The sequence below is a fragment of the Prunus avium genome, chromosome 6, assembly GCF_965620075.1.
Source record: "Prunus avium chromosome 6, drPruAviu1.hap1.1, whole genome shotgun sequence".
Lineage (NCBI taxonomy): Eukaryota > Viridiplantae > Streptophyta > Magnoliopsida > Rosales > Rosaceae > Prunus > Prunus avium.
The window spans coordinates 2,922,483-2,948,469 of NC_142289.1; the positions used below are offsets into that span (position 1 = coordinate 2,922,483).

Genomic DNA, 25,987 nt, shown 5'->3' on the forward strand with positions numbered 1-25,987 from the left:
AAATTAGCCAAATTGAAAACACATGGATTAAATTGGCCAACGTGATAAAACACAGGGACTATTTTAACATTTAAGCCTTATAAATTTAAGTTATATACTTTCATATACTTTTATCATAGAGTTTTACATACTTTTATCTACTTTTTTTAATATTTATTTTATAAATAGTATTTATTTTTTTAATATTTATCATAGAGTAGTATAATGAAAAAAGAAATTGATTCTAATATTTATGTTTTGTATGGTGAATTAACTAGTCCGCATATGGAACAAGTAGCAAAAAAAAAAAAAAAAGGATACAATTGTGTAAAAGTAAAGAAATATTTTTCCATGTCTAAGAACTTTTCACTTGAGAACAGTCAAGTATGGAGAAAATAAGGTTGCAACTTTTGGATGCAACTCAAATATAAGGTGTGCCATCAATATTATGGATTTAATTAGTTTAGTTTGTAGAGCTGGGTCTTGGGGAAGAAGGGACAAATTATTCGATTGTTGGAACGAAGTTGAGATCCTCAAGACTTTCTAGAAGTATACCTTATCTGGGTGAGAGATACAAGTGAAGTGGCATGGTGATAGAGCCAAGCCAAATAACATCACCATAATGTGGGGTTAGCTGTAAACCCCGGGATGCTAAGAGCTAATTTGTAGTTGGAGCAATTGTTTAAAGCATTGAAAAGAAAAAAACAAGCAAGAAACAACTCATCATCATAACAATTCCTAGGACAGATAATTGAAGCCAAAAACAAAATCAAATTGGCTATATAGGTAGGCCATCTCTTGATAGTACACCGACCAAAGAAGGAGGGGCTCTAGAGACCCAAACATGATGGCACACCCTCGCAATGCCCAAAGCTGCAGCATGATCGAATTCATTGATAAAGTCTTGGGTAAATTAGCAAGACTTTTGGTGTCAAGAATTAGGCTTGAAAGTATTGAAAAGTCATTCTTTTAATAAAGTTTTCAAAAGTCATTAATTTTTTGAATACCACAAAACTTTTAAAGACTTTTTAAAATCACAATTAAATAACACTAAATTTTTAAAGACTATTTAAATGTCATAATTGAATACCTCTAGACTTTTAAACTCATTAAAAGTATTTAAAAGTTAAAATTGAATACACCCCTAAGCACACACATAATTTTTAGAGCTTAAAAAATAAGAATTTACATCAGTAAAAAAAGAAAGAAAGAGGCTTTTCTGAATTCTCATCTTGTAAACGCAGAGCAGAGAGTCATACCTGGAAATCGATCCAGCAAATTTTGCCTCCAAATCAAAATCACCAAAATCCCAGATATCAATTTCCAAAAGAAATGGCCTCTGCTACCACAGACCCACCAACCCTTTCAACACTCTTTGCAGCCATTGACATGGGCACAAATTCGTTCAAGATGCTCATAGTTCGTGCATACCCAAATGGCAAATTCTTCACCATAGACCAATTCAAAGAGCCTGTGGTTCTTGGCCGTGATACCAGCACATCATCAACAACAACCCCTTTTACACTTTCACATCACTCCCAGCTCCTTGCCCTTGAAGCCCTTAAAAGATTTCAGAACATCTTGAAATCCTACAAAATCAACAAAACCCATGTCCGCTGTGTTGCCACTGCAGCTGTACGTGAAGCTGTGAACAAAGTTGGGTTTTTGAAATGTGTAAGGGAAGAGGTTGGTTTAGAGATAGATGTGTTGCCTGGTGAACAGGAAGCTAGGCTTGAGTATCTGGGTATGCTTCAGTTTTTTCCAATATATGAGAAATTGGTGCTGGGTGTGGATATTGGAGGTGGGTCTACTGAGTTTGTAATTGGGAAGCAAGGAAAAGTCATTTTTGGTGCTTCATTGAAGCTGGGACATGTGAATTTGACCCAAAAGTTTGGGAACAATGAAGAAAATGTTGCGCATATGAGGGAGCACATTAGATTGGTTGTTCAAGAATCTGGGTTGGTTGACAAGATTAAAGATTGTGGCTTTGAGGCTGTTGTTGGATCTTCGGGTACTATAAAGGCAATTGAAAAAGCATCCCTTTATGGGTATGCCAATGTGAGCAATATGCTCCAGGTCGGGATTATGGTTTCTTTTGGGGACAGTAAGAGGGATTGGAAGTTAAGTAGAGGAGAACTGAAGGGTGTTGTTGAGAGTTTATGTGGTGGAGGAGAGGCAGAGAAGAATAGGAGGGAGAAGTTCTTTAAAATGCGGTCCGAGTTTATCGTTGCCGGGGCTGTGCTATTGGAGGAGATATTTGAGGTACTTGGCATTGAGGAAATGGAGGTTTCTGGGTATGCATTGGCAGAAGGTGTTATTGCAGAAACTTTAGCTAAGGTTAATGATTATGATTTGAATGCCAATGCAAAGTGGTCGTCTATTGTGCGGCTCGCAATGAGATTTAATAGCAACAAGAGGATGAGAGCGGCTTCTCAGTGTGCTAGCATTGCAAAGGTATTCGGTGAATTTCTTATTTTGAATTTTTTCTAAGTATCTGTGATTTAACCAGAAGCGAGTGCAACATCTAGTGTTTTGAGGAGATGATTTTTGCAGGAAATTTTTGAATGTTTAAGAAAATGTGATGAACTTGCTGGCAATCAAGTTGCTGTCTCCCTAGATGACAAGGATCTTGAGTATCTTGAAGCATCATGTTTGCTTCACAATATTGGGCTTTCCATCGAGAAAAAGGGTTACCATAAGCATTCTTATTCTATTATCATGGTAATGTTTTTTTTTTCCTCTTAATAATTCAATAAACGTGCATTGAGAATCAGCTGGAAACATTCTGCACGTGTAAAATAAAACTTGAAGTTCTATTTAATTATTAATCTTTGATGAGCTAAATCTTTTTAGTGTAGAATGGTGGCCATCTTCAAGGTTACAGTACTGAGGAGGTCAAGGTATGTCAAGTGTCTATTTGTGTGCTCTTTCCTGGTGCATACTTTGTATAGTCACTATAGTGATAATCAATTAGTGAATCTACAGCTGATAGCACTACTTGCAAGACACCACAGGAAGAAATTACCAAACTTTGGTCATGTTTCCTTTAAGGAGTTTCCAATAGAGGTAGTGTCTTTTTAAACACATCCAATATTTTGAGAACTATACTTATTTGTGCTTTTATGTTTATTTCTGCATACTTTCTTTTTACTTTCAGGTAAAAAAGAAATTCAGATTTCTATGTGCAATTATCCGTATTTCAGTTGCACTGCAACAACATCGACGCATTGATTTCCAACAAATAGAATTTTCACACTCTTACGAAGGTTTTAAACTGGTATTCTCCAATCTAGTTTTCAATCAAACTTTCCCTCCTAAAGTAGGGTTCTTTTTCTTAGCATTTGTAAATTGTTTTTTATAAAACTACATAGAGTTAAACATATCCTGTACTATTAACAGTAGAGTAGTATTTTTATTGCTTTTTTAAAAGAAAATTAGTGATATTTGCATATGCTTACAACTTCTTGTGCCCAAGGGGGAAAAGAAAGCCTTGGTTGTTGTTATTGTATTCTTCCAAATTGATGATACAAAGCAGAACTTTCATCTTAAGTTCTGCAGTTAAGCAGACCATTGGACTGGTGAGAATATCATAATGGTAGGGACATCAATATATCCAATGCATTTTAACTATCACATAAGCTTGTTTGGTCTATATGCTCTGCATTTGCTTTGTAATTTTCCCCCACTGAATGTGTAGAGGCTATAAAATATAATACCAAGATTGCATCTATCATAGCTTATTTACTAACTTAAATATTGAGAGCTGCTTAAGGCAACTAACTCATGCAATTTCTTTTGTTTTTAGGCATGCGGTGGTGTAAAAGTTCAAAATTCCCCACCTTGCATTCTAGAGCCTTTAGCTGAGGATATTGGAGATGACCTAAGGCAAGAGTTAGAACACTTTAAGATGGTAATTTCTTTTTTTAAAAATTCCCTATTATTATTATTAAATTTTCTTATCTAACTGTATTTTCTTCAATACGATAAAATATTTTCTTCAATACGATAAAAGATGGACTTATATTTGTTGCCTTCAGGTATTCCATGAAGAACTACTCCTCCTTGTTCCTTCAAGTGTTTCAGGATGATCTGAGAGATAAGGATATTTTCACACAAGGTGTCACTTGATATGTCTTGAAAAAGTTCATATAACCCATAAATTCAGCATATACAAGGTTCCATGCTGTCTAGATCATAACACCTGTTATTCCTTTTGCAATGCCGCTTTCATATTTGATAAGTGATATGAGCAGTTCATGCCGTACAATTTTAGTAATCTGATAGTATTAGTATATCACACTTTTTGATTAAGAGAATGTACAGGCTTTGGCATGGAAGGACAGTCATGTTGCCCAAGTTGCAGGATAGCTCGTGTGAACCATTGATGTGGAGCTCATGGGTTGAATTGTGGTGTTGATACAGACTCATTTGTCCCAGACGATGTGGTTCAACTGAAACAGAGCACAAGCTGGAGAATTGGAGGTATTGTCCATTAAATTGTAATAGTTTTAATCTCAGAATTTCAATGTGTAACAGAAAGAGTTGTATGTCCTTTTAGTCTATAACAGATAAAATTTACGTACAAGCAAAAGGGAAAGATAAATGAAAATCTTGGATCTTTTTTTATTTTTCTGCTGGGTTGCAAGGATGTGAAATACAATGGTTCAGTTGCCATATGCTTATTGGGTACTCATTTGAGTTGAGACTTATCACCCAAGTTCCTTCCCCCCTCCTTTCTCTTTCTTCCCTCTCTTGCTGATCCCACATATTCACAGAAGGCAAAAGAAAAATGTGTGATCTAGTAAAGTCAAAACGCTGAAGGCATATTATTACCATGGAAAATAGTATCATCTGTTAGGCAATAATATGAGTTTCTTTGGTTTTCTGTTAATTTCTCCAAGGAGAGGCAAACTAGTATTTGTCACAACCTACAGAGTGGTCTGATGAGATGGAATGGATGTATAGAGCAGGCTTGGTCTTCCAGATTCTGAACATGATATTTGGAATTGAAACCCATGATATCTGGTTGGCCTAAAAGCTATGAACATGTGCTTTTGACATTCTAATTTAGGTGAAGGTTGTTTTCATCACCAAATTACTCAACGTGGTAGTAACTTTTAGCTGTCCTATTCATTTTCAACGATAGGAGAAGGATTTATCATAGACGTCAAGTACAAGTAGCAAGTAGGGTCACTGATGGCACATCATTTACATTTACATGTCCTTTTGTCTTGTTCCAAATTGAATACCAACCATAGTGTGTGAAATAGGGAGACCCACATCACCAAACTTGCGACTTAACCCTAATCATAATGCATATTGCATATTGCATATTGCATAATGCAGTTGGATGGAGGACAATTGTCAATTGAATTGAGTGTAGAACAGATCTAGACAGAAGGGTACATACACAAGCTCTCTCTAGCTTAGTCCAACACATAGTATGAAACTTGCCTCCACCGTATACGTTGGTTAGCTCAACCTACTTAGGATTACGGTCGGAGCAGGTGTAACTAGTTGTATGCAATCGATGATATGGAAGTTTTTCTCCCTGAACTAGAACTAGAACTAGAACTAGGTTCATTCCCTTCAAGTTAGAATGAGTTCAAACTCAAACAGTCACTAAGTAATTTTATACTTTCTCTAATCTCCCTTATAATATTGGGATTAAACCCAATCAAGTTGGCATCCTTGTCCTCAAGTTATGGTGGTGTTCTTGTTTTCGCGATCTATAATCATGATAGGGTTTACAATGCACGTTGAGTAGCAAGTAGGGGTCATATCACTGAATGACTTAGCATAATCTAGTGCTACTTGTCTTGTCCTCCTGGATAAAAATTATCTTTGTATTGAAAAACATATGTGGACAGTGACTAAAGGCAGTGCATGATAACATGAACAAAAGCAAAAAGTTTCCTACGGTGTCACCTAGGGCATAGCATAAACAGTACAATGAAGTAGACAGGTTAACAAAATATTTGTCTTAATGAAAGATGAATTTTATATCATGTCATCTCCACCACCAATTTGGGCACCCCATCAGCTTCCTGAATTGGTTTGTTTATAATAGTTTCAGAAAGTTCATCATTTTTCTTTCTGACCACACATGGCTAAATGACAGTGACACCATTTCTTGATTCATATTGCATCTAATTGTGCAAAAACCCATCGATGTGGAGTACACCAACTTGATCAATTATATGAATATAGCATAAGATAATGATAGATTCTAAGGTTGAAGTATTAGATTAATGTTACTTTATAGTTTGTATTCACAAATTTATATCATACGACTTGATTTTGACACCACAACGAGTGACTTTCATAAACAATCACAAAATATGTTAGTTATGGCTTGTATGAGAATGCTTATGTTTATAAGCACTTTTTTAGAAGTGCTTCTATTAGAAGAATGTCAAAAATTTATTGAAAATCTAAATGCTACGTGAGGATGCATTGTGCTTTTTTATAAAGCGCTTTTGTGACTGTTAAGTACATACAAATGCTGTATTAAGTATTTTTGATTGTCAGAAAGCAATTTTAGCTCTTTCAGAAGCACTGCCAAACATACTCTTCGTGATTGCCAATCGTTGAACATAGTGGTTCAAAATAATCTTTAGATATTTATAAAAATACCCAATCCTACACATGTATTTATAAAAATACCCAAGCACTATTTAAACATAGAAACATACCCAAAATGGGTTTTGGGTATGTGTGTAATGATGGGTTTTGGGTATGTTTATAATGGGTTTTGAGTGTGTGTAATGATGAGTTTTAGGTATGTTTATAAAGTGTTTTGGGTGTTTGATATTTTTATAATTTCAGCCCCCATTTTGGGTATTTTAGTTAAACTCCCAATAATCTTCGTGATTGCCAATCGTTGAACACAGTGGTTCAAAATAATCTTAAAAGACTATGGTGTGAGTCACGTGATTGTGACCACTTTTATTAAAACGTTATATTATATGTAACTGACCAAATTTTATCTTCTTTTCTTGTTGTCCAGGCAGGCATCGTACGTGTACCTGATGTGTCAATGTGTCAAAGACGGTCCATCAACTCCATGCCTATGCGTCATACGACACGTGTCAGTATGTAACATCAAATGTATTGGGGGGCCCTCTTGGGACAAAGCCCAAAAGTCGAAAAGGGATGCTGATCTTTTTGAATAAAACTATGAAATTGCTGTTTTCTATTGCAGGCCGCAAATGCATAACGGTGAAAACTGAACTTTCAAAGCCTGTCACCAAAAGCTCTAAAGTCACATCCAAAAACACATTACATTTTTTACCAAAAGAAAAAACATTAAATTTGGTAAAAGCAGAGGAGGCATGAAACATTAGAATTTTGTTCAGATTTTTCATTTCATAAATTACTTTTTCTTTTTCTTTTCCTTAATCCAATAATGTTTGGATATTCACAATTTCAGAGTTTACGATTACGTATTTACAAAATTTAAACAATTAAACGACATGTTTTCGACATATTTATAGTGTTAATATTGAATCAGTGGTCTCAGATTCGAACTTGTATAACACCTTAACAACGTGTGTGAAAAAAACTCATCTCTTTACTTAATTTTGGCAATAACAAAAAACTAATAAATATTTTATTTTATTTATATATTTCCAGTTTACCAACTATAGTTGAAGTTTAATTGGAGTCAATCTTATCCAGTTGCTGGTTCGTTCGATTATCTTTGCACTCATCGTGAGCATGATGCATGGTCCAAGCCCAGCGGGAAGTCCCATTTATACAAGGGAGTTTCACTAAAATACCCAAAATGGGGGCTGAAATTATAAAAATACCCAACATCCAAAACACTTTATAAACATACCCAAAACTCATTATTACACACACTCAAAACCCATTTATAAACATAAATGGAACCCATCATTACACACGTACCCAAAACCCATTTTGGGTATGTTTCTATGTTTAAATAGTGATTGGGTATTTTTATAAATACATGTCTAGGATTGGGTATTTTTATAAATATCTATTTATACAATAAGTAATGATGTCCTGCGACGCACCTGTATGCTCACTCATATAAGTGCAGAGTTTCATCAAATAGGCTATATATACTTTTTGGTGTTTTTTTAAAAATCTCTTTTAATCTTTTAACTCTATCAAATTTTACAATCTTTCAAATTCAACAAGAAGTTACACCAACCTTTTGCCCCCAATTGCTCTCTTAAACTCAATATGACATTTTTTCCCTTACCTTTTTTGTAATAACAAATTTGTGGAGAAAAACTTATATAAATCAATTTTTAAAGGCATGTTACAATTAAACGTTTCTATAATGATTACGTGTATTTTATATATACAACGGGCACACCATGTTCATATATATATATATATATATATATATATATATATATAATAATTATTACGTGACTGACAGACACACTAATGTGCATTTCATATTTTCAAATTGTATAATTATTATGTACCGGACAGACACACTATGTCTATTTTATATATGATCTCATTGAGCTGACCAAGTAAAAATAAATTAAAAAATTTATTAATATTATAAATAGGGTAAATTTCACTTTACTACTTGAGAGTTTCCCGAAAGACTTTACTACCCCGAAATTTGACACGAAATTACTTAGAAAATTGAAGAGATATGAAATGCCCTTGGCCACTCATCAAAAGAGTATGAAAAAAAATATTGTAACAAAAAAAAAAGAGTATGAAAACCGAGTGGATAGGATGTGCACAATAGCCAATCTTAGCATGGGCACTCTCGCACCAAATTACTCAGAGCAGGTGCCCTTGGTCCTCATCACGTTCCCTTTTTCCTTTCCAGGACAGCTGTGCTCAACGAATCACCTGGCGCATTATAGCATCCGCCACCACCAGCCTTTTAGAGAGAGATCCGTTTGCGACTTCGCATAAAATAAAAACTCTTTTTTTTATACCATTTTCGGAAAGAAAAAAAATCCAGTGGGCCAGCCCGTATTACAGTGCCTTCTGATTCTCTTTGACCTTTTTTCCTAAAAAAAAAAAAATTTGTGTAGCCAGTTCTCTATTCTCTATATATATAGCGTTGGGGCGAAAAATTAAGGAAGCTCGACGGCAGTTTACGGAGAGATAAAAACGGTAAGTTTCGGCAGGCACTGTTTGGTTGCTAAGAAAATTCCCAGTGTTTAACTTTCATTTTGCCATTTCTTTTTCTTCTTATGTTGTTAGAAACTAAACTTCTTTTCTGTTTAAAATAGTTTCTCTCTCTTATTATAGAAAATAGTTTTTTTTTTCTTTCTTTTTTTTCTCTGCCTCAATGGTCAATGCTTAATGCTTCCGTGTATGTTTGTGTGTGTTTTTTTTTTTGATATATAACATATGGGTTTGTGTTTCTGTATGTTTGTGTGATTTTTTCATAAATAACATATGGGTTTGTGTGATTTGTAATGCTTTGATCAATGCTTAATTGTAGTTCAGCTGCACTGTAAAAGAAGCTCTGTTCTCATTATAACTTGATGCTGTGCCATTTAAATGCTCTTTATATGACTAATTTTTTAGCGTTATACGAAGACATATCAGCTAGTTCTTGGATTATTTGTGCGCTATGCTACTTGTAGAGTCTCCGTTATGTTGATCATCGATTAAAAGGCCATGCTTGATTGTAAATAAAACTTATTTTCAGTCTCCAATTAATATGTTTTTTAAAATTAAGAAAGGAAATAAACTGCCTAGTTGGTAGTGTGCAGACTGTTTTTTTCTTAACTGGATTTTGTTTATTGACTAACCAACTGTTGTATCTTCACAGGGTTTGAGTAATGATAGATAACCTTGGCTTTGTCACTTGCATTTGAATGATCTATAAGAGACCAAGAGAGTAAGTTGTGGGGTCACAGTTGCTAGAATTTATTTATTGCATTGAAGTAGTCTTGGAAGTGATATGCGTTCTGTAACTCACTATTTCAGACTAATTTTGGTTCAGTTTCTGAGGACCATCACTGTTTCATTCTGGCATGGGATTGGAGGAAAGGGTCGACACACGTAACAAGCAAGGCAAATTTAATCAGACATCGACTATTTGCAAGCATGCTTTTTCTGACCTAACACATATTGCTCCATTGGTATTCATATACCTCTTGAAAGCGTGCTATTTCAATGGTAAGGGTAGTTTGCTGTCGATCATAATTAGTAATTTCGCTATCGATCACTAATTTCGCTGTCTTTAAGCATGATTCTGTTGTGATGAGAAACTTGATTCTAGCTTGTTTGCTATTGATAGTTTCACTTTCTGTAAGCATGATTCTATTGAGATGGGAAACTTGATTCTAGGTTGTTGTGCTTTTCATCACATGATGCTCATTTACTCAATCACTAATTGTTGCCTAATGTCACCTTCCTGTAGTGTATTAAACCATCAGTTAAAAACCATGCTGCCTTTGTTTTTAATAGTTATTTTTTTTAATGGACATTTGTTCAGTCATCTAATTGCTCAACAAAACTTCTGCCGCAAGGCGTTCTAGGCATACAGAGGCAAGATGCATATGGAAGTCTTAGTATTAGTAGTAGAACCAAATGTTCACTCTTACAGTCTACTCTGTCTGCCCTCAAAATAAATTGAAAATCCCTTGGCCCCCATGAGTGATGAAACATTTATGCCTTCTGGTTAGATCACCTTTAGATATGTAGGATGATTTTTGAAACTATTCTGCGGCCCAATCCTACAGAAGTTCCTTGGTACTCCTAGTTTGTTTAAAATATCTTATTTACTCAGCTTTTCTGCATGTATCTTGGAAGTAATTCTTCTTTTCTGCCTGTTCGTTTCCAATTGAAACGTGTATTAGGCACATATAAGGCAACTAAGAAGTTCCGAGTGCTTCAAGAACAGGTTCATCTAGTACTGCGCAATGATCCCCAACCTGGACCAGCTACTTTTGTTATTCAGTGCCTCTATGTCTTGCCTATATTTGATTTATACTCTGAAGGGTTCAGTCATTTGATTATATCTGCTCTTCGCCGTTTCCTGAAAATGGAAAATTCCACGTGGGACTCTTTAGAAGCAAAAGACCTGGCTTCCCAATTATTTATCGATATTGTTGGGGGCTCTGTCAATCATGATGAGAGGATAGTTGAGAAGATTCTTGAAGCTTTTGATATTCAGCTGGCAAACATTGATAAAGTAATGTGCCTGAGTGCAAAGAATGATTGCAGATTTGACACTGCAAAAAAGTTCATTGAGCAATATATATTTGGACTGAAAGAGTCTCAATCATATATGACTGCAGTTACTCTTTTAGAGCACTTCTCTATCCGCCAATCTGGCCAATCTTTTCTCCTTAGTATGATAGAAAGCAAACAATTGAAAGCAGCAGATAAGTGGGCAACATTCATGGGAAAGCCAATGTTATGCGTTCTTGTCCAGGAGTACTTTGACAGGAACATGCTAAAAAATGCTTATGAGATTATACAGAAAAACAATCTCCGACATGAATTTCCCAGTGTTTATCATAAGTACAAAGAAAGGTAATTTTAATTCATACTTCTGCCGAGTTACTGAAATAATTTCTTTCTTCCTATTATTTTCCTTCAATAAATTCTATATGTTAGTCTTAAATACTTTTATCTCCTTTGTTCCTCCCTGAAATTAAACTAGTAAGGATTATTCATCAAATTTCAGCTCACTAAAGAAGTTAGCAGAAAAAGGATGCTGGGATGTCGCAGAAGCAAGGACAAACAGTAATAGACAACTTCTTGAATATCTGGTATGTAGCTTTTGGCATAGATCACATTTCCTCAATCACTTATGTTTGTTATGTGTGAATATCCGGTTGAGTTATGCAATGTATGTATGCATATATGTAACATATACGTATGTGTGAATATATGCTTGGTTGCATTGATTTCATATTGAATGTTTTAGAAAACAAGAGATGTATGATTTATAGTGATGCATGACTTTATTATTTAAAGTAATTATACATATCTGGTATTGGAACCTAATTGCTTTTCTTTATTTTTTAAAGGTTTATTTAGCAATGGAGGCTGGTTACTCAGAAAAGGTTGATGAACTTTGTGATCGATACTCGCTTGAAGGTTTCTTGAATGCCAAAGGTACAATTAATGTTAATCCTTCATGTCATACTACTTGCACTTATTCTTATAAAATGATTTATCTAGAGTTAATCCAGTGAAGTTGTCAATCTTATCAATCTAAGCTTTTTTTCTTAATTACGCCTGTATTTTTGTTGTTTCTAGCAATTAAGGACAATGTATGAAATAAAAATTCAAAGTTGTAAATTTTTGTATAATCTTTTATACAGTACCCGAGGCAAGTCTTCTCCATAGTCGTTTTTTACATCTCAGTGAGCTGGTTGTAGAAGGCGTTGTTTGGGTTGATGAAGTCAATGCCTTGCACAATGCAACCTCTCATATTGAGGGATGCAAAGTTGTGGGTCTTGATTGTGAATGGAAACCGAACTATGTAAAAGGCAGCAAACCGAACAAGGTAATCAAAGCATCTTGATTTTCGTTCTTCTTTAGACTTTAGGGTTCTTTTTTTTTTTGGGTTCTCATATCTCCAAATACTTTGTTCGGTCCATAATAAAAATGATACTCTACTCAGATAACAATTTTCCTTTTGTGTCGACATGCTTTGTGTATATTGTTGAAGTGTTTCTCTCAACGTTTCAGGTTTCTATCATGCAAATTGCTTCTGATAAAATGGTTGTCATATTTGACTTGATCAAGTTATTTAATGACATCCCTGACGTTCTGGATGATTCCTTAACTCGCATTTTGCAATCTCCTAGGATTCTAAAACTCGGTATGAGAATTGTAATGCATTTGGTGAAGTATTGTTTCTTTACAATGCACATACATGATACATTCATGTGTACGTTTGTGTGGGTGGGTTGTGTGTGTCCACATCCCACCAACAAAACAAGGATGCACTTTTTTCCACCCTCTTTTGTTTTGAAAATGAAATAAGCTGGAAATTTTTGCCTAGAGAACTAACTTGCATGACTGTGAATTATGCTTCTTGTAGGCTATAATTTTCAATGTGATATGAAGCAGTTGGCTCATTCATATGAAGAGTTAGAGTGTTTCAAACACTATGAGATGCTACTGGACATCCAGAATGTATTCAAAGAACCTCGGGGTGGTTTGTCTGGGCTTGCAAAGGTAACAAAAGCATGAACATAGTACAATCTTTTCTATTCTTAGTACCCAATATTAACATAAGTTGTCGTGTGTACTCATGACTCTATCCATCTATCTATTTGCATAATAATACTCATTAGTTATGCACAACTTATTTGTGTATCATCAGAAAATACTGGGAGTTGGTTTGAACAAGACAAGAAGGAATAGCAATTGGGAGCAACGGCCTTTGACGCAGAATCAGGTAGTTTCTTGCTTTTTTGTACGTCTAGAGTTTACCATATGCGTACACTTGTCTTGTATGATCTATAAATCGCTTTGGGAGCACAGTGAAGGAGATATTTGAAATCCTCCTCCCATTGTTGAGGGAAACTAGAAGTTAACTTTTCCTGAGATGTCTGACCCTAGAAAGTGTCATATAGTAATTTTGAGTCAGAAAACTACTCAATTATGGTTGAAGTTTTAGGATCTGACAAGATGTAATGTTTGATCTGTACACCCAATAGTTTATTTCAAATAAACTAGTGCCATATTCTTGTGCAGCTGGAATACGCAGCTCTTGATGCCGCTGTTCTGATTCACATATTTCGCCATTTCCGTGGTCATTCTCAGACTGCTGAAGGGGAGGGGCATGGAAAACTTGAGTGGAAATCCTGCATTGTAAGCGCAGATACGAAAACTTTTCCAATTGACTGTAGCTGCCTGTTTAAAATGGTGTGGAAATTTATGCATGAATCTTTCTTCATTTAATCATTTCACATGTTGGGTTAATATACAGGTTTCCCACATGGACAACATCAAGAAGTCCAAGAAGGGCAGTAAAAAGGAGTCATCAGACGCTGAAACGAAGGAGGATCAGCAATTTAGTTAGCTGTGTAGTAATTCTCCCCTCTCCACAGCATTAGCTTGATATTATATGTAAATTTAACCATTAGGTCGAATGAGACCCTGTTTAACCATATAGATGATGGTCAATATATCATTTGCCTTAAATATAATCTCCCTTGCTGTTTAATATATTATGGAAGCCGTCTCAGGTTCGACTCGCCCTACCTAAAGCCCAAATATGTTCTTCGGCCCAATTTTATTTATGTGAATTGGGTCTAGGATCATCTTCATCTTCTATACCAATTGTGCACACCCACCTAACAACCCCAAAGAAAGCAACAAATTTTCAACAGATCGGAAATTTCAGATTAACTGTTAACTAATGTGATGAAGGAAGTGGGGTGTGCACGATTTATCTCATTAATTTTTTAACAGTAATACCGGTGGACCATCTAAATATACTTAGGTTGACATGGCACTGAAAACTGTGAACAACAACAAACCCTGGCCAACAAAAATCCAACCCAAAATTCTTGGTCTCTCCTGCCTTTCTCCAACAGAACAAAGAACACCACCTAATCACTTCTCATTGTTCTCAACCACCCTTTAATATATTTAAAATGTAAGGAAAAAAATCCTATTGAAGCACAAATTCAACCCGCCTCGGAGTGAGCTCTATCCCTCTCCCTCTCTCGGGTAATAGGGTGACAATAAATCTCTTCAGAGACAGAGAGGGGGAGAGAGATTGATGGAGGAAACTCGCTACCGCTCCCATACAGGAGCTGGCTGCTGGAACCTAGACATGGTGAACGCGAGGAGATTAAGCGAAAACCGGACAATGTACATGGGGAGGTCTCATTTGCATCCCTCATGGGCTCCCTATCCCATGAACACAAGACAACATGATATTCAATTACGCATTGGTGGGAAGAAACCCAAAGAGAGGTCCTCTAAGCCATCCAAATTATGGTGGAACGATCCAGAGCTTAAGAGAAGAGGCCGAGTGGGCAGATATAAGTTGTATGGCGCTGAGGGCAAGATCAAGAGGTCTTTGAAGAAAGGTTACCGTTGGTTCAAGAGCAAATGTCTCGAGATTGTACGTCGTTGAAGCTTTGATCCATTGGAGACATGGAGCTAAATGATCAAGTTGTTAATTCAATTTGTATACGTATAATTACGTACAGGTTTTCATGATTTCATGCATGCAAACTGGAAAAGCGATTGTTGGTTTCTAACTTCTAAATTTTTTTAGAGGTTTTTTTCTCGCTTGTGGGATTTGGAGGGCAAATGCTCCACTAATTTTATTACAAATTACAATTGGGTGAAATGATGTATGTTTGGATTGCAAGTAAATGAAATGTGTTCAATTTTAAAAAGAAAAATTGCTGACCAGCCTTTGAGTATTGGGAGATGAACTAAGAAAATCTTAACAAATTCAAATCCTCAATTAATTTACATTGAATTTGTTTTGTTTTGTTTTGTTTTAATAAATGAACAGTTTATTTGATTGGGCCTAAGAATTTTTGCCAGGCTTCTTTTACTTTGCAAATGGGCCTAAAAGGCCCATAACCACAAATGGGCCTAAAAGGCCCATAACCATGAGCAAGCGTTATCTGCAACGACATCGTCCCCTATTTAAACGAATTGCCGGTTAAATTTTTAGGTTTCAAAGCAAATTTAGCGCGGGAGATTAAGTAAGCTTTCAGTTCCAATCAACCACAGACTGATCAGAAAAACGAACAAGAATGGAAGGTCACGATCTGGAAATGGAGAAAGCTCGATTGCTAAGCTTGGCTCTTAATTCTGGGTTCGATGAAGAATCGGCTAAGAAGTGTTTGGATCGTCTGGTTGATCTCTACGGTACCCATTTCAATTTTCACTCGCACTAATATTTTGTCAAATTCATCAGATAAACAAAAAGATAATATGCAATTTGGGTTCATAATTTGGTGGGTTTTGTTTTTTTCTAATTTTAGCTGAAATGAAATGGGTTTGTTGGGTTTTGTGCTATTTTTAATTCCAATATGTTTGAGAAGTTGAGTTGTGTGTGATTTGATAGAAATGTAGTTAGACTTGAGGTCAATATGTGTGAAGTGACTTTGTGGTAAAGTTTCAACAAACATTTTGCTTAGTCTCCTAGTATTTCTACTGTTGGTCACGAATTTGTGCAGGCATAAGTTAACTATGATTAGTTTTAGCACCAAAGTAATGATAGGGTCATCATCTTCTTTGATCTTCTGTTCAGGTGACGATGGCCTAGATTTTATTACCGTGGAGCACTGCGGTGATGATTTTCTTGCAGCATTAGCTGAATCTATGCAGGACACTGAAGAATGGGATGATATACAAGCAATGGAAACTGAAGCTTGTGGAGTTTTGAATAACATGTTTGACAAAGACATCCTCAACGGTAACGAACCAGATGATGATAGAGGCAAAATCAACGTGGTAAAAAATTCACCAGAACGTCAAAAGTACCCAAATTTCTTGCTGTTGGATTCTAGTGATAGTGAAGAAGTAGAATTAACAACTCCAATGAGAAAAGACGCTGGATCAAAGCCCTCTTCATTTCCTGTTTGGAGCAGTTCTGTCCCACCCCAGAATTCGGGTAAACGTTCTTCAAGATCAGTGGTAAGCAGAACTAGTTTTTTTCACAGCTTTGCCTTTACTGCTTTGAGGAATTCATAACCAGTTGTGCAACCGGCTGCAACTTTCTTTGAATTTCATGGCAGTTTTCTTTGGTAACTACAATTTTCAAAATACTGAAGTTGTTTGTTTGTGTTGAAGGATTGTGAAAGCAGCATTACTCGAGATTCAGTTCCATCAATTTCTAATAAAAAGCAGTGCGCCCGTACATCAAAATATGAATCAAGGACTCTTACTTATGAAGAGTTACAGGCTCTGGATGATGCTGAGCTGGCCAATGTTGTAATATTTGGTAATAAGATATTTCGACCCTTGCAGCATCAGGCTTGTAAAGCAGCTATGGAAAAGCGAGATTGCTTTATCCTAATGCCTACTGGAGGGGGTAAAAGCTTATGTTACCAGGTAGTTTCTCGTATATAATATGGCTACAGCTGCATTGTTTTGCTTTGTTGATCTATTTGTAATATTAAAAATTGTTATGATCCATGAAGTAATTATACATTCTTTTTGTAGAAATTTTCAAATTTTGGATTTTGATAACTAGCTCAAAACAGACCAATAGTTGTTTGAGTATTTAAATACTGGAGTGATTTCTTCCAAGTCACTGACGGGATGTATATTATTCTGTGTTTTGCACAGCTTCCAGCAACCCTGAAACAGGGTGTGACAGTTGTTGTATCTCCACTGCTTTCCCTTATTCAGGATCAGATTATAACGCTGAACCTGAAGTTTGGTGTCCCAGCAACTTTTTTGAATTCTCAACAAACCACTTCACAAGCAGCAGCGGTCCTTCAAGAGCTAAGGCAAGGTTCTTTCTTTTCTTTTCTTTTCTTTTGGACTAAGGCAATTTGCCTTTTTTTTCTAGCGGAAATTTTCTCATTACCTTTTTATGTCTGAAAATTCCTTGATTTGCATGTGTAACTGTTTTTTATTTATAAAAGTATATGCTTTTGATGCTGCTTTGTTTAAGAAAATATTTTTTATGCATCATAAGATTAATAAGTTATAGATATATATTTTAAAGTCCTTGATTACCTGATGATTTGTCTTTGATGGTTATGTTTTATTCTCTTGTTTCCAGGAAAGATAAACCATCATGCAAGCTTCTGTATGTGACTCCTGAGAGAATTGCTGGAAACCCTTCTTTTCTTGAGGTTCTGAAATGCCTGCATTCGAAGGTGAGGTTCTTAAGGTTTCTGACCAGTTCATTGGTACCATCTTTACTTGCATCAGCTGTTACAAGATTTTATGTTCCAAACGTAATTAATGTTTTGGACTAAATCACAGGGACAGCTAGCAGGATTTGTTGTGGATGAAGCGCACTGTGTAAGGTGTGTTCTTTGTTAGGTGACAATTATCTGCAGAAACTGAAAATTTATTTCTCAAAGGAGGAAAAGTGGTTTGATCATGTTACATAGCATCTGGTGTTTAGGTTACTTCATGATATGAATATTTTGTTACATTGGTCATAACAATGTGTAACAAGTTGTGCTACTCTTACTAAGCTATCTAATAAGATTATTCTAGTCATCATTTCTTTTAATCTTGAATCCTGCTTCCCAGCCAATGGGGACATGATTTCCGTCCAGATTACAGGGGATTAGGATGTCTTAAGCAGATATTCCGCGATGTTCCAGTGATGGCATTGACTGCCACAGCAACCCATTCAGTTCGTGAGGTAGGATGATATACCAGAATGGATTTTTTCTGCCTTTTGTAGGAAGTAAAAATGTTTCTATGGATGGAAGTAAAAATGTTTCTATGGATGTGTTGCAGGACATATTAAAAGCTTTGAGAATCCCTCGTGCTCTTGTCCTTGAAAGAAGCTTTGACAGACCCAACTTGAAATATGAAGTCATCGGCAAGACTAAGGAATCACTGAAGCAGCTCGGGCAGCTATTGATGAGTTGTTTCCAAGACCAGAGCGGGATTATATACTGCCTTTCAAAAAGTGAATGTGTTGAGGTTTCTAATTTTTTGAACGAGAAATTTAAGATTAAGACAGCATATTACCATGCTGGGATAGCAGCTCGCCAAAGAGTTGCTGTCCAAAAGAAATGGTACACTGGAGAGGTTCAAATTGTATGTGCTACAATTGCTTTTGGGATGGGAATAGACAAGCCGGATGTTGTAAGTCCAAATAAACTTTTCATTTTCTTTCTGTCTCTTTTATGTAAATTTTAAAAGTACTGCTGTTGTCATTTGCAATCCTGCACTTCTTGAAAGAAAATGTTATCTCAGTGATTAATAGTCTACTTTTGATTTTTTAAATATTTTATCTTAAATGACCCTCTTATTCCTTTTTTCCAATGTCTAGCGTTTTGTCATCCACAATACTATATCCAAATCAATAGAAAGCTATTATCAAGAATCTGGAAGGGCTGGCAGAGATGATCTTCCTGCAGTATGCATCGTCCTATACCAGAAGAAGGATTTCAGTCGGGTTGTATGTTTGTTACGAAATGGTCAAGGATGTAAAAGTCAAAGTTTCAAGACAGCTATGGCTCAAGCACAGAAAATGCAAGAGTACTGTGAACTAAAGGTTAGCAACTCCAAACCATCATCAACTGGTTATTCTCACATTGATGAAAGAAGCAAATCTAGCCTTTTTATAGAACCATGTGTACTGATGAGAAATATCGTTGGTTTCTTTGCCTTGTTATTCTTCAGACTCAGTGTAGGAGGCAAATGTTACTCAAACACTTTGGAGAGTCCTTTGATGAAAATGCCTGCAAGTACGGATCGAATGCTTGCGATAACTGTCTCAAAGCTTCTGAGCAAGGAAAGAAGAAAAGATAGCTACCTCAAGACTTCCTCCTGACCCTGAGGATGTGCATGTTTATTTGTCCTGATTCTGGTGCAAGTGCGGAGTTTATTTAGTTCTTGGTTTACAGGCTTGAATTGCTTGCCCAATTTTGATGTGAGGAAGGTAAATGAGTTAGTTTTTGCAATGTATATATGTATCAGTTGAGCCTCTACATATTGACCTTGGGAAAGTTCAATTATTACACAGCCAACCAGTTGCCCTGTCACATCGACTGGTTTTGTGGTCAAATAGAAAATGCATTATGATTTTGATTAAATCTAAGATCTAACAACTAAGATCTACAAAACCATAAAGAATTATTTGACAAATGGCACATGCAATCATATGATTAACATAATACTTACGTTCTGCATTAGTAAACCATCTAGATTATACTTGAGCATGACATGTTAACCACCATAAATAATGTATTTCTTGTGGGACTGTTTCTGTCTGTGATTCATGTGGGGCTTAGCTCTAAAGTCCAAGCTCTCTTAATCACTTGTTTTTTGATCCTCCTAGCAAACAAATAGTGATCTCAATAATATATACGTTTATGGAGATTCTCTAATAAGTATTTTATGTTAAGGATCGGTTACATACTTTTAATTTTGGTCGTTGGATTGACTTTATTAAATGTGTTCATAGTCTCTCAGATACAATCAAACTGCCGAAATTAGAAGTATGTAACAAATTTTTAACTTAAATATTTCTAAAGAATCTCCATATATATGTGTGCATATTGACAGTGACACAACAAAATCTGAAAAGGACTGAAGAATTTTATTTACAAGAGGGGAAAAGGAAAGTGGAGCTTTTGCATGGAATCTTAACAAGATGCGAAACAAGCTATGAAGTTGGCGACATTGCTTAGTTGTGAAATGTCGGACCACCATCCAAAAATGAAGAAGGAGATAGAGAGAGCTACAAACAAAACCCATCTTTGTTATTTTTTGCTAAGTGGACTGTGGACCACTTGATTGATCCATTGGTCTCTAGCTATTAGCTACTCTTTAGTGTGAAAATTGTAGATCAATTATATACTTCTTCTTGAGTGCTTAGACTGTGAATTTTATTTTATTTTTCTTTTTGAAGACAAATGAGCTTTTTTTTCTGAATTTAAATTGAAGTGGTAAAAAACATGAGACATTAATTTTTTTTTAAAAAATGTAACAACAACACAAACACATTTCTATGAAAATTTGAAAATAAAAATGGGGAGGAAAAAAAGTCCATTTGATTTTGAACTATCGGCAATTCCCGAAAAGGACCGAAACTGATGACTAATTTCGAGCGGGGCCCACAGTTTTAAAGCCAAGTGGCAGGGGTACATCATTTACAAAAAAAAAAAAAAAAGGGAAGCACGACTCGTGGTGGTCCATTAAATAAATATAAATGGAAAGAGTGGAATTTTCACAAGAACTCATCAGCCACTCAGCTCTCAGAGCGGTGTGTTTCTTCCGTCTTGCGATTTTTTGCTCACAATTAACGTTTCTTCTTCTTCTTTCAACTCTCGCTCTCTCTCTTGCATTCTTCAGTCTTTAGTCTTTACCATACACCCCTTGACTCTCTCTCTCTCACTCAGTGTGTGCAGTTTCCTTCTGATTTCGCTTAAAGCTTTTTTCTTTTTTAGCTGTAGTTTTACCCAAAGGATTTTGTTGCTCTACACTTTCAGATCTTTAATCTTTTCCTCCACTCCCGATTGTGTTTGTTATTCAGCATAATAAACCTAAATAGAAAGAAAGAGTTGGCTTTTCGAAATGTGGGTGCTTGGGTAAGGAGAATGTGGTTAGATTGATTGAAGGTTACTCATTTGGATGAAGTTATTTGATTCTTGGTTACTGAGTTTGGAAGCATGGGTTTTGAGTGAATTGCTGTCTACAAAAGCAAAAGAAGAAAAGGAGTGAGCTTTTCGGAGTGTGGAAAATGGGGTTTTGCAGTTGAAGGATTTAAGGTGAGATTTTGATTGAAATGATTAGAGATTTGTGCTTGCTGTTCATTATAAAGGGTGCCATTTGGATTAGACACACTTGCACGCACAACTGTGGTTGCTGTTTTTTCATATGTAGAATTAGTGGGATAATCCGATCTGATTTCTTGTTGCCTTGAAAAATGTGGTACATTCTAAGGAAATTTTAATTTGTCCTGCTTGTCTACTTCTTTCTGAAAAACTGGAGAATGCTCTCTCCTCTGGCTAAATCTTTAGCTCTTTTTTTTTAAAGTTGTCAATGGACAATGTAGGTAATGTCTAGTCTGATTGCTAATATTTGAATTCCTTTGCGCATTTATGGATGGTTCAAGCATGACAAATTCTAGTACAAATTGGCACATGTTTTCTGTTTAATGATCTTTTTAGTCGTAATCTCCAACTCCTATAGGTTTGCAGAAGACTAAAATGGAGGTTGAGAAAAAACGTTCAAAAGGAGGATTTCTAAACTTGTTTGATTGGAATGGCAAATCTCGGAAGAAGCTTTTCTCGAGCAATTCCGAGTCATCTGGTATATATCATCTTCTCTCTCTTTTTTTTTTTTGGGTATATATCTTGCATATTTATCTGTATGTGCTTCTTAGTTGAGCATTTAGTTTACTTTCACACCATTTTGAATGTAAAGGATTAAAGCAAGGAAAAGAAAATGTGGAGAGTTTCTCGAAGTCAGGGCTCTATAGGGTATGAATCCTCTACCCTCTAATTTTGATCTTTCTCTTGTTTGTTTGTCATGTGATATAAGTATCAAGAATCTGGTTTTATATATTTGCAGGTAGAGGGCGATGAGAGTGGAACAACTTCAAGTAATAAAGCAAGTAGTGATTGGCACTATGCTTCATCAGTGACTAGTGATGAGGGATGTGGGAGTAGAGCCCCTGGTGTAGTTGCTAGATTAATGGGTCTGGATTCATTGCCAACTTCAACTGTCCCTGAGCCATCTTCAACTGTCCCTGAGCCATCTTCTAGCCTACTCTTTGACTCCCAGTCGCTCAGAGCACCTGATCATGACAGGAGCAATGGTAATTTGTGGAGCGATTTTTATGCCATGGAGTACATAAATGTGCCAAAGAAGCTGGATAGATTTTCTTGGAATCCTGTAGAATCTAGAGCACAGGGAGTGCAGAACCAGCCAATTGAGAGATTTCAAACTGAAGTTTTGCCTCCAAAATCAGCTAAGTCAATTCCAGTTACGCATCACAAGCTTTTGTCACCTATCAAGAGTCCTGGCTTCTTCCCAACAAAAAATGCGGCTTATATAATGGAGGCAGCCTCAAAGATCATTGAGGCAAGTCCTCGAGCATCTTCCAAGAGCAAAGGGTCATCTGTAGGGCCTTCTTCAATTCCCTTGAGAATTAGGGATTTGAAAGAGAAGATGGAAGCTGTGCAAAAAGCATCCAGACCTGAAAGACCGAAGGAAGCTGGTGACGTTAAGTATATGAAAGGACTGCCTGGTGACAGGATTCAAAATGGGTCAGATAATGTAAACTTACCCAAGGCTTCTGTGAACTCAGAAAGACAAAGTTACAGGGATGGAAGGAATAAGGGAAAATCAGTATCACTTGCGGTACAAGCAAAGGTCACTGTTCAAAGAAAGGATGGGTCGAGTTCTTGTAGTAATAGGAGTTTCATGAATCAGAAGGAACAGAATGAGATGAAAAAAAATCAGTTTTCCAAGAGCAGGCCAAGTCCACAAAGAGCTGTGCATAAGAAAACTTCCCCTGACAGCACCAAAAGTGTGCTCAAGCAGAACAACCAGAAGCAGAATTGTGTATCTAATAAAGATAAAACGACTTCAAAAAATATGTTTCCTAATCCACCTACTAGAAGAATGCGGTCAACTAATGGCTCTAGTAGGCCAGGTAAGACTGTAAGTAAGGTTCTTGTAAACTCTGAAACTGGATCTGGAAAGATGGGCTCAATGGGAAATGCTACTGGAAAGGAATTTTCTTTATCCACAATGAAGAACGTCTCTGGAAAGTTAAGGTCTGTTGGCCAGGATGTTCACTTAGAAGAAGCCGTTTCTGATAATGCATTTATCAGTGAAGATGAAAGGTCAGTAAAATGTAATGTTTCAATGGATGGGTGCACCAGTTTGGGCGCAGATAATAGGAAACAAGCCATGGATGTTGTTTCGTTTACATTCACGTCTCCCCTGAAAAGATCCATCTCTGAATTGCAGTCCTCTGGTCAAGTCATGAGTAGAAACAACAGCTTTTATATTGATTCTTTTGGTAACAATGATCAGCAGCGCTACCCAGAGAATTTCACATTATCTTCACCTGGGTTCAGCGTGATTGGTGGTGATGCTCTGAGTGTCCTTTTGGAACAAAAGCTTCAAGAGTTGTCATGTAAAGTTGAGTTGTCTCAGCGTAACCCATCCAATGAAGAGACTTCTGCAGCTGCTAGTTCTTCATCTGGCTTGCAAGATATGGCTTCTGGTGTGGCTAGTACCGCATCAAGAGGCAAGAAGTTCGAACTCGGTTTGCGCAGAGATGAACTTGACTGGAAGGTTTGTTTTACCCTTAATTTTCTTGACTCGTGGTTTGTCACCCTTGGTTTTTCATGATCGAGTGTATAGGCACTTAAGGTGTTTGACGGTTTTCCTCAACCAGACACAAAATATAATACATTGACTAGTTGTACTAACAAAATGAAACAAGGACCAAATGCACATCCATACTAAAACTGTTTCTGCTAACAAATTCATCAGCAGATGAATGAATATTTGTGTTGTGGATAGGCCCTACAGGTAATGTAATTAGTTAAGCTAGATATGAACCTTTCTGACTGGGTAAAGTTGTAGAAACCAGACTTTATAGACAACTAAGACCATATGTCCGTTCTTAAAACTGTGCTTAACAAGTCAAGGTTCTGTAAAAATTCAAATGCCAATACAGCAGAGTGAGGATTTTAGAGACAATGTAGAGAAGTTAAGCAATCAGCAGTAGTCTGTATTTGATCCATTTTTTTGACAAGATTCACTTTTTATTAATATTTGAAATTTTCGATGCAATATTTCACTTTGGTTCCATTATTATTATCAATTTTGAATATGCCTTTCAGGAAAAGAAACATGTTTTTATGATTCTGAGTTACATCATGAAGCTATTTAATCAGCATGCTTGTCAAATTCTCTTAAACAATTTCAGGGATCAGAAGGGATGGAAGAGTGTAGCAGTAGCAGCATAACCAGTGCAAATGGAAAAGAATTTGATTATCAGAATCTTAGTCCACTTTCAGCCCCCTCGTTTGAGAGTCGAAGCTGCACGGGTAACAGAAATAGTGCCAATGGTACAATAACAGTCTACTTTCCTGTTTATTCCTTTTCCAGTACATACGTTCATAACAATGTCAGTCCCAAAATATTTTGCAAGAACATAAAATTTACACAGATTGGGGATGTCTATGCTAGTTGAGATTTTGTAAATTAGCGAACGGCCTATAATGTTATCAGATAAGAAAAGCATAGTGCAACCTCTTGTATGAGTCAAACCACCCCCTCCTCCTTTGACATCCTTGGTACTGAAAAGAGAAAAAAGAAACTTCTTTTATGAGTCAGGCATTTTGTTGTAATGAAACACATACGTGCTCTTGTGAAAAATGACTGAACATGTATACTCTCCATTTACAGGCAGTGACAGTGAGAGATGTTCATTGGCTCAAGCTCAAGACCAAATGGATTTATTCTCTTCATATGAAACCCTACCAGCATATAGTGTTTCAGAGTTGTTTGACTCAGCCTCTTCTGCTTCCACAGGGGATGTGAGTGGAAAGAATATGACTAGAATTTCAGGTTCCCATTATCTTAATTGTACAAACAATTGGGAACTGGAACATGTGAGATACATCCTTAGCAATGTAGATTTAGAGATGGAAGATTTTGCGCTGGGTGATGCTCAGACTGTCATTACCCCAAGTCTTTTTGATCATTTGGAGGATCAAGAAGAGTATCCAAAGCTCCAGCGGAAGATTGTATTTGACTGTGTAAATGAAAGCCTGCAGCTCAGATGCAAGCAATTTTTTGTCGGAAGCCACAAAGCATGGGATAAATGGGCAGCATTGTCTCAGAGGAATGGATGGTTAGCTGAGGAATTGTACAAAGATATTCTGGGTTGGAAAAATATGGCAGAATTGAATGTGGATGAGCTTGTGGACAAGGACATGAGCACCCAGCGTGGGAGATGGCTTGACTTCGACATTGAAACATTTGAGGAGGGTCTAGAGATTGAGAAGGAGATACTAAATTCTTTGGTTGATCAGTTGGTGTCTGATTTTTAGCACTTTTAGTCCCTCTTAAGTTGGCCCTTGTATTTATAATCCACTGCAATATATTATATCCAGTTGAGCTTTTTATCTGGTGGAACTTGTATGCTTTTCCTTATCTAATTTACCTTCAACATTTTCATCTAGCTGAGAATTTTCTCAACATAGAATCTACTGCCAGTAAGACAATTTTTTACTTCTCCTGGTTTGGTAGTGTGTTACTACAGTAATTCAGGCCACTGCAAACTGCAATATGTACGATTTAACTGCAATAAAAGCTCAATGTGTTTTCCAGGAAGAAAGCTGTGTAAAGTTATTGCACGAAAGACTTTAAGCTCAACCGC

The 25,987-nt window shown here is 36.3% G+C and overlaps 4 protein-coding genes across 20 annotated transcripts; all 4 read left to right on the plus strand.

Moving 5' to 3' along the window:
• Positions 1–1,180: 1,180 nt before the first annotated feature.
• LOC110762907 (Ppx-GppA phosphatase) lies at positions 1,181–7,177 on the plus strand. 12 transcript variants are annotated; one of them, XR_015836547.1, is made up of 9 exons: positions 1,183–2,433; positions 2,533–2,700; positions 2,838–2,879; positions 2,965–3,045; positions 3,137–3,256; positions 3,785–3,889; positions 4,017–4,154; positions 4,303–4,461; positions 6,989–7,177. XR_015836547.1 is itself a non-coding variant. In XM_021965624.2 (8 exons), the coding sequence occupies exons 1-7, from the start codon at positions 1,312–1,314 to the stop codon at positions 4,065–4,067; spliced, it is 1,689 nt and encodes a 562-aa protein (XP_021821316.1). In that variant the 5' UTR covers positions 1,183–1,311; the 3' UTR covers positions 4,068–4,096; positions 4,303–4,608. The 12 variants fall into 12 exon arrangements, 3 of the variants coding, with proteins under 3 accessions (XP_088111007.1, XP_021821319.1, XP_021821316.1); XR_015836548.1 differs by having other exon boundaries at positions 6,993–7,177; XR_015836550.1 differs by lacking the exon at positions 6,989–7,177 and having other exon boundaries at positions 1,182–2,433; positions 3,137–3,245; positions 4,017–4,096; positions 4,303–4,608.
• A 1,640-nt stretch (positions 7,178–8,817) lies between these two features.
• On the plus strand, positions 8,818–14,128 carry LOC110762915 (Polynucleotidyl transferase, ribonuclease H-like superfamily protein). 4 transcript variants are annotated; one of them, XM_021965639.2, is made up of 12 exons: positions 8,818–9,096; positions 9,764–9,832; positions 9,922–10,113; positions 10,797–11,475; positions 11,630–11,714; positions 11,976–12,063; positions 12,273–12,457; positions 12,643–12,775; positions 12,998–13,134; positions 13,283–13,357; positions 13,657–13,773; positions 13,892–14,128. In XM_021965639.2, exons 3-12 carry the CDS (start codon positions 9,969–9,971, stop codon positions 13,982–13,984), a joined length of 1,737 nt encoding a protein of 578 aa, XP_021821331.2. In that variant the 5' UTR covers positions 8,818–9,096; positions 9,764–9,832; positions 9,922–9,968; the 3' UTR covers positions 13,985–14,128. The 4 variants fall into 4 exon arrangements, with proteins under 4 accessions (XP_021821331.2, XP_021821330.2, XP_088110083.1 ...); XM_021965638.2 differs by having other exon boundaries at positions 8,819–9,096; positions 9,938–10,113; XM_088253957.1 differs by lacking the exon at positions 8,818–9,096 and adding an exon at positions 9,219–9,298 and having other exon boundaries at positions 9,938–10,113.
• Positions 14,129–15,611: 1,483 nt separating this feature from the next.
• RECQI1 (RECQ helicase l1) lies at positions 15,612–20,476 on the plus strand. 2 transcript variants are annotated; one of them, XR_015836391.1, is made up of 11 exons: positions 15,612–15,801; positions 16,187–16,572; positions 16,729–16,989; positions 17,227–17,395; positions 17,674–17,765; positions 17,875–17,918; positions 18,151–18,265; positions 18,364–18,717; positions 18,905–19,129; positions 19,258–19,516; positions 20,143–20,476. XR_015836391.1 is itself a non-coding variant. In XM_088254253.1 (10 exons), exons 1-10 carry the CDS (start codon positions 15,687–15,689, stop codon positions 19,384–19,386), a joined length of 1,890 nt encoding a protein of 629 aa, XP_088110379.1. In that variant the 5' UTR covers positions 15,612–15,686; the 3' UTR covers positions 19,387–20,108. The 2 variants fall into 2 exon arrangements, 1 of the variants encoding a protein (XP_088110379.1); XM_088254253.1 differs by lacking the exon at positions 20,143–20,476 and having other exon boundaries at positions 19,258–20,108.
• A 327-nt stretch (positions 20,477–20,803) lies between these two features.
• Positions 20,804–25,743, plus strand: LOC110762877 (uncharacterized). Of its 2 annotated transcripts, none has more exons than XM_021965587.2 (6): positions 20,804–21,347; positions 21,772–21,891; positions 22,006–22,061; positions 22,153–23,889; positions 24,530–24,671; positions 25,012–25,743. In XM_021965587.2, exons 2-6 carry the CDS (start codon positions 21,789–21,791, stop codon positions 25,656–25,658), a joined length of 2,685 nt encoding a protein of 894 aa, XP_021821279.1. In that variant the 5' UTR covers positions 20,804–21,347; positions 21,772–21,788; the 3' UTR covers positions 25,659–25,743. The 2 variants fall into 2 exon arrangements, with proteins under 2 accessions (XP_021821279.1, XP_088111471.1); XM_088255345.1 differs by having other exon boundaries at positions 24,530–24,650.
• Positions 25,744–25,987: the final 244 nt, after the last annotated feature.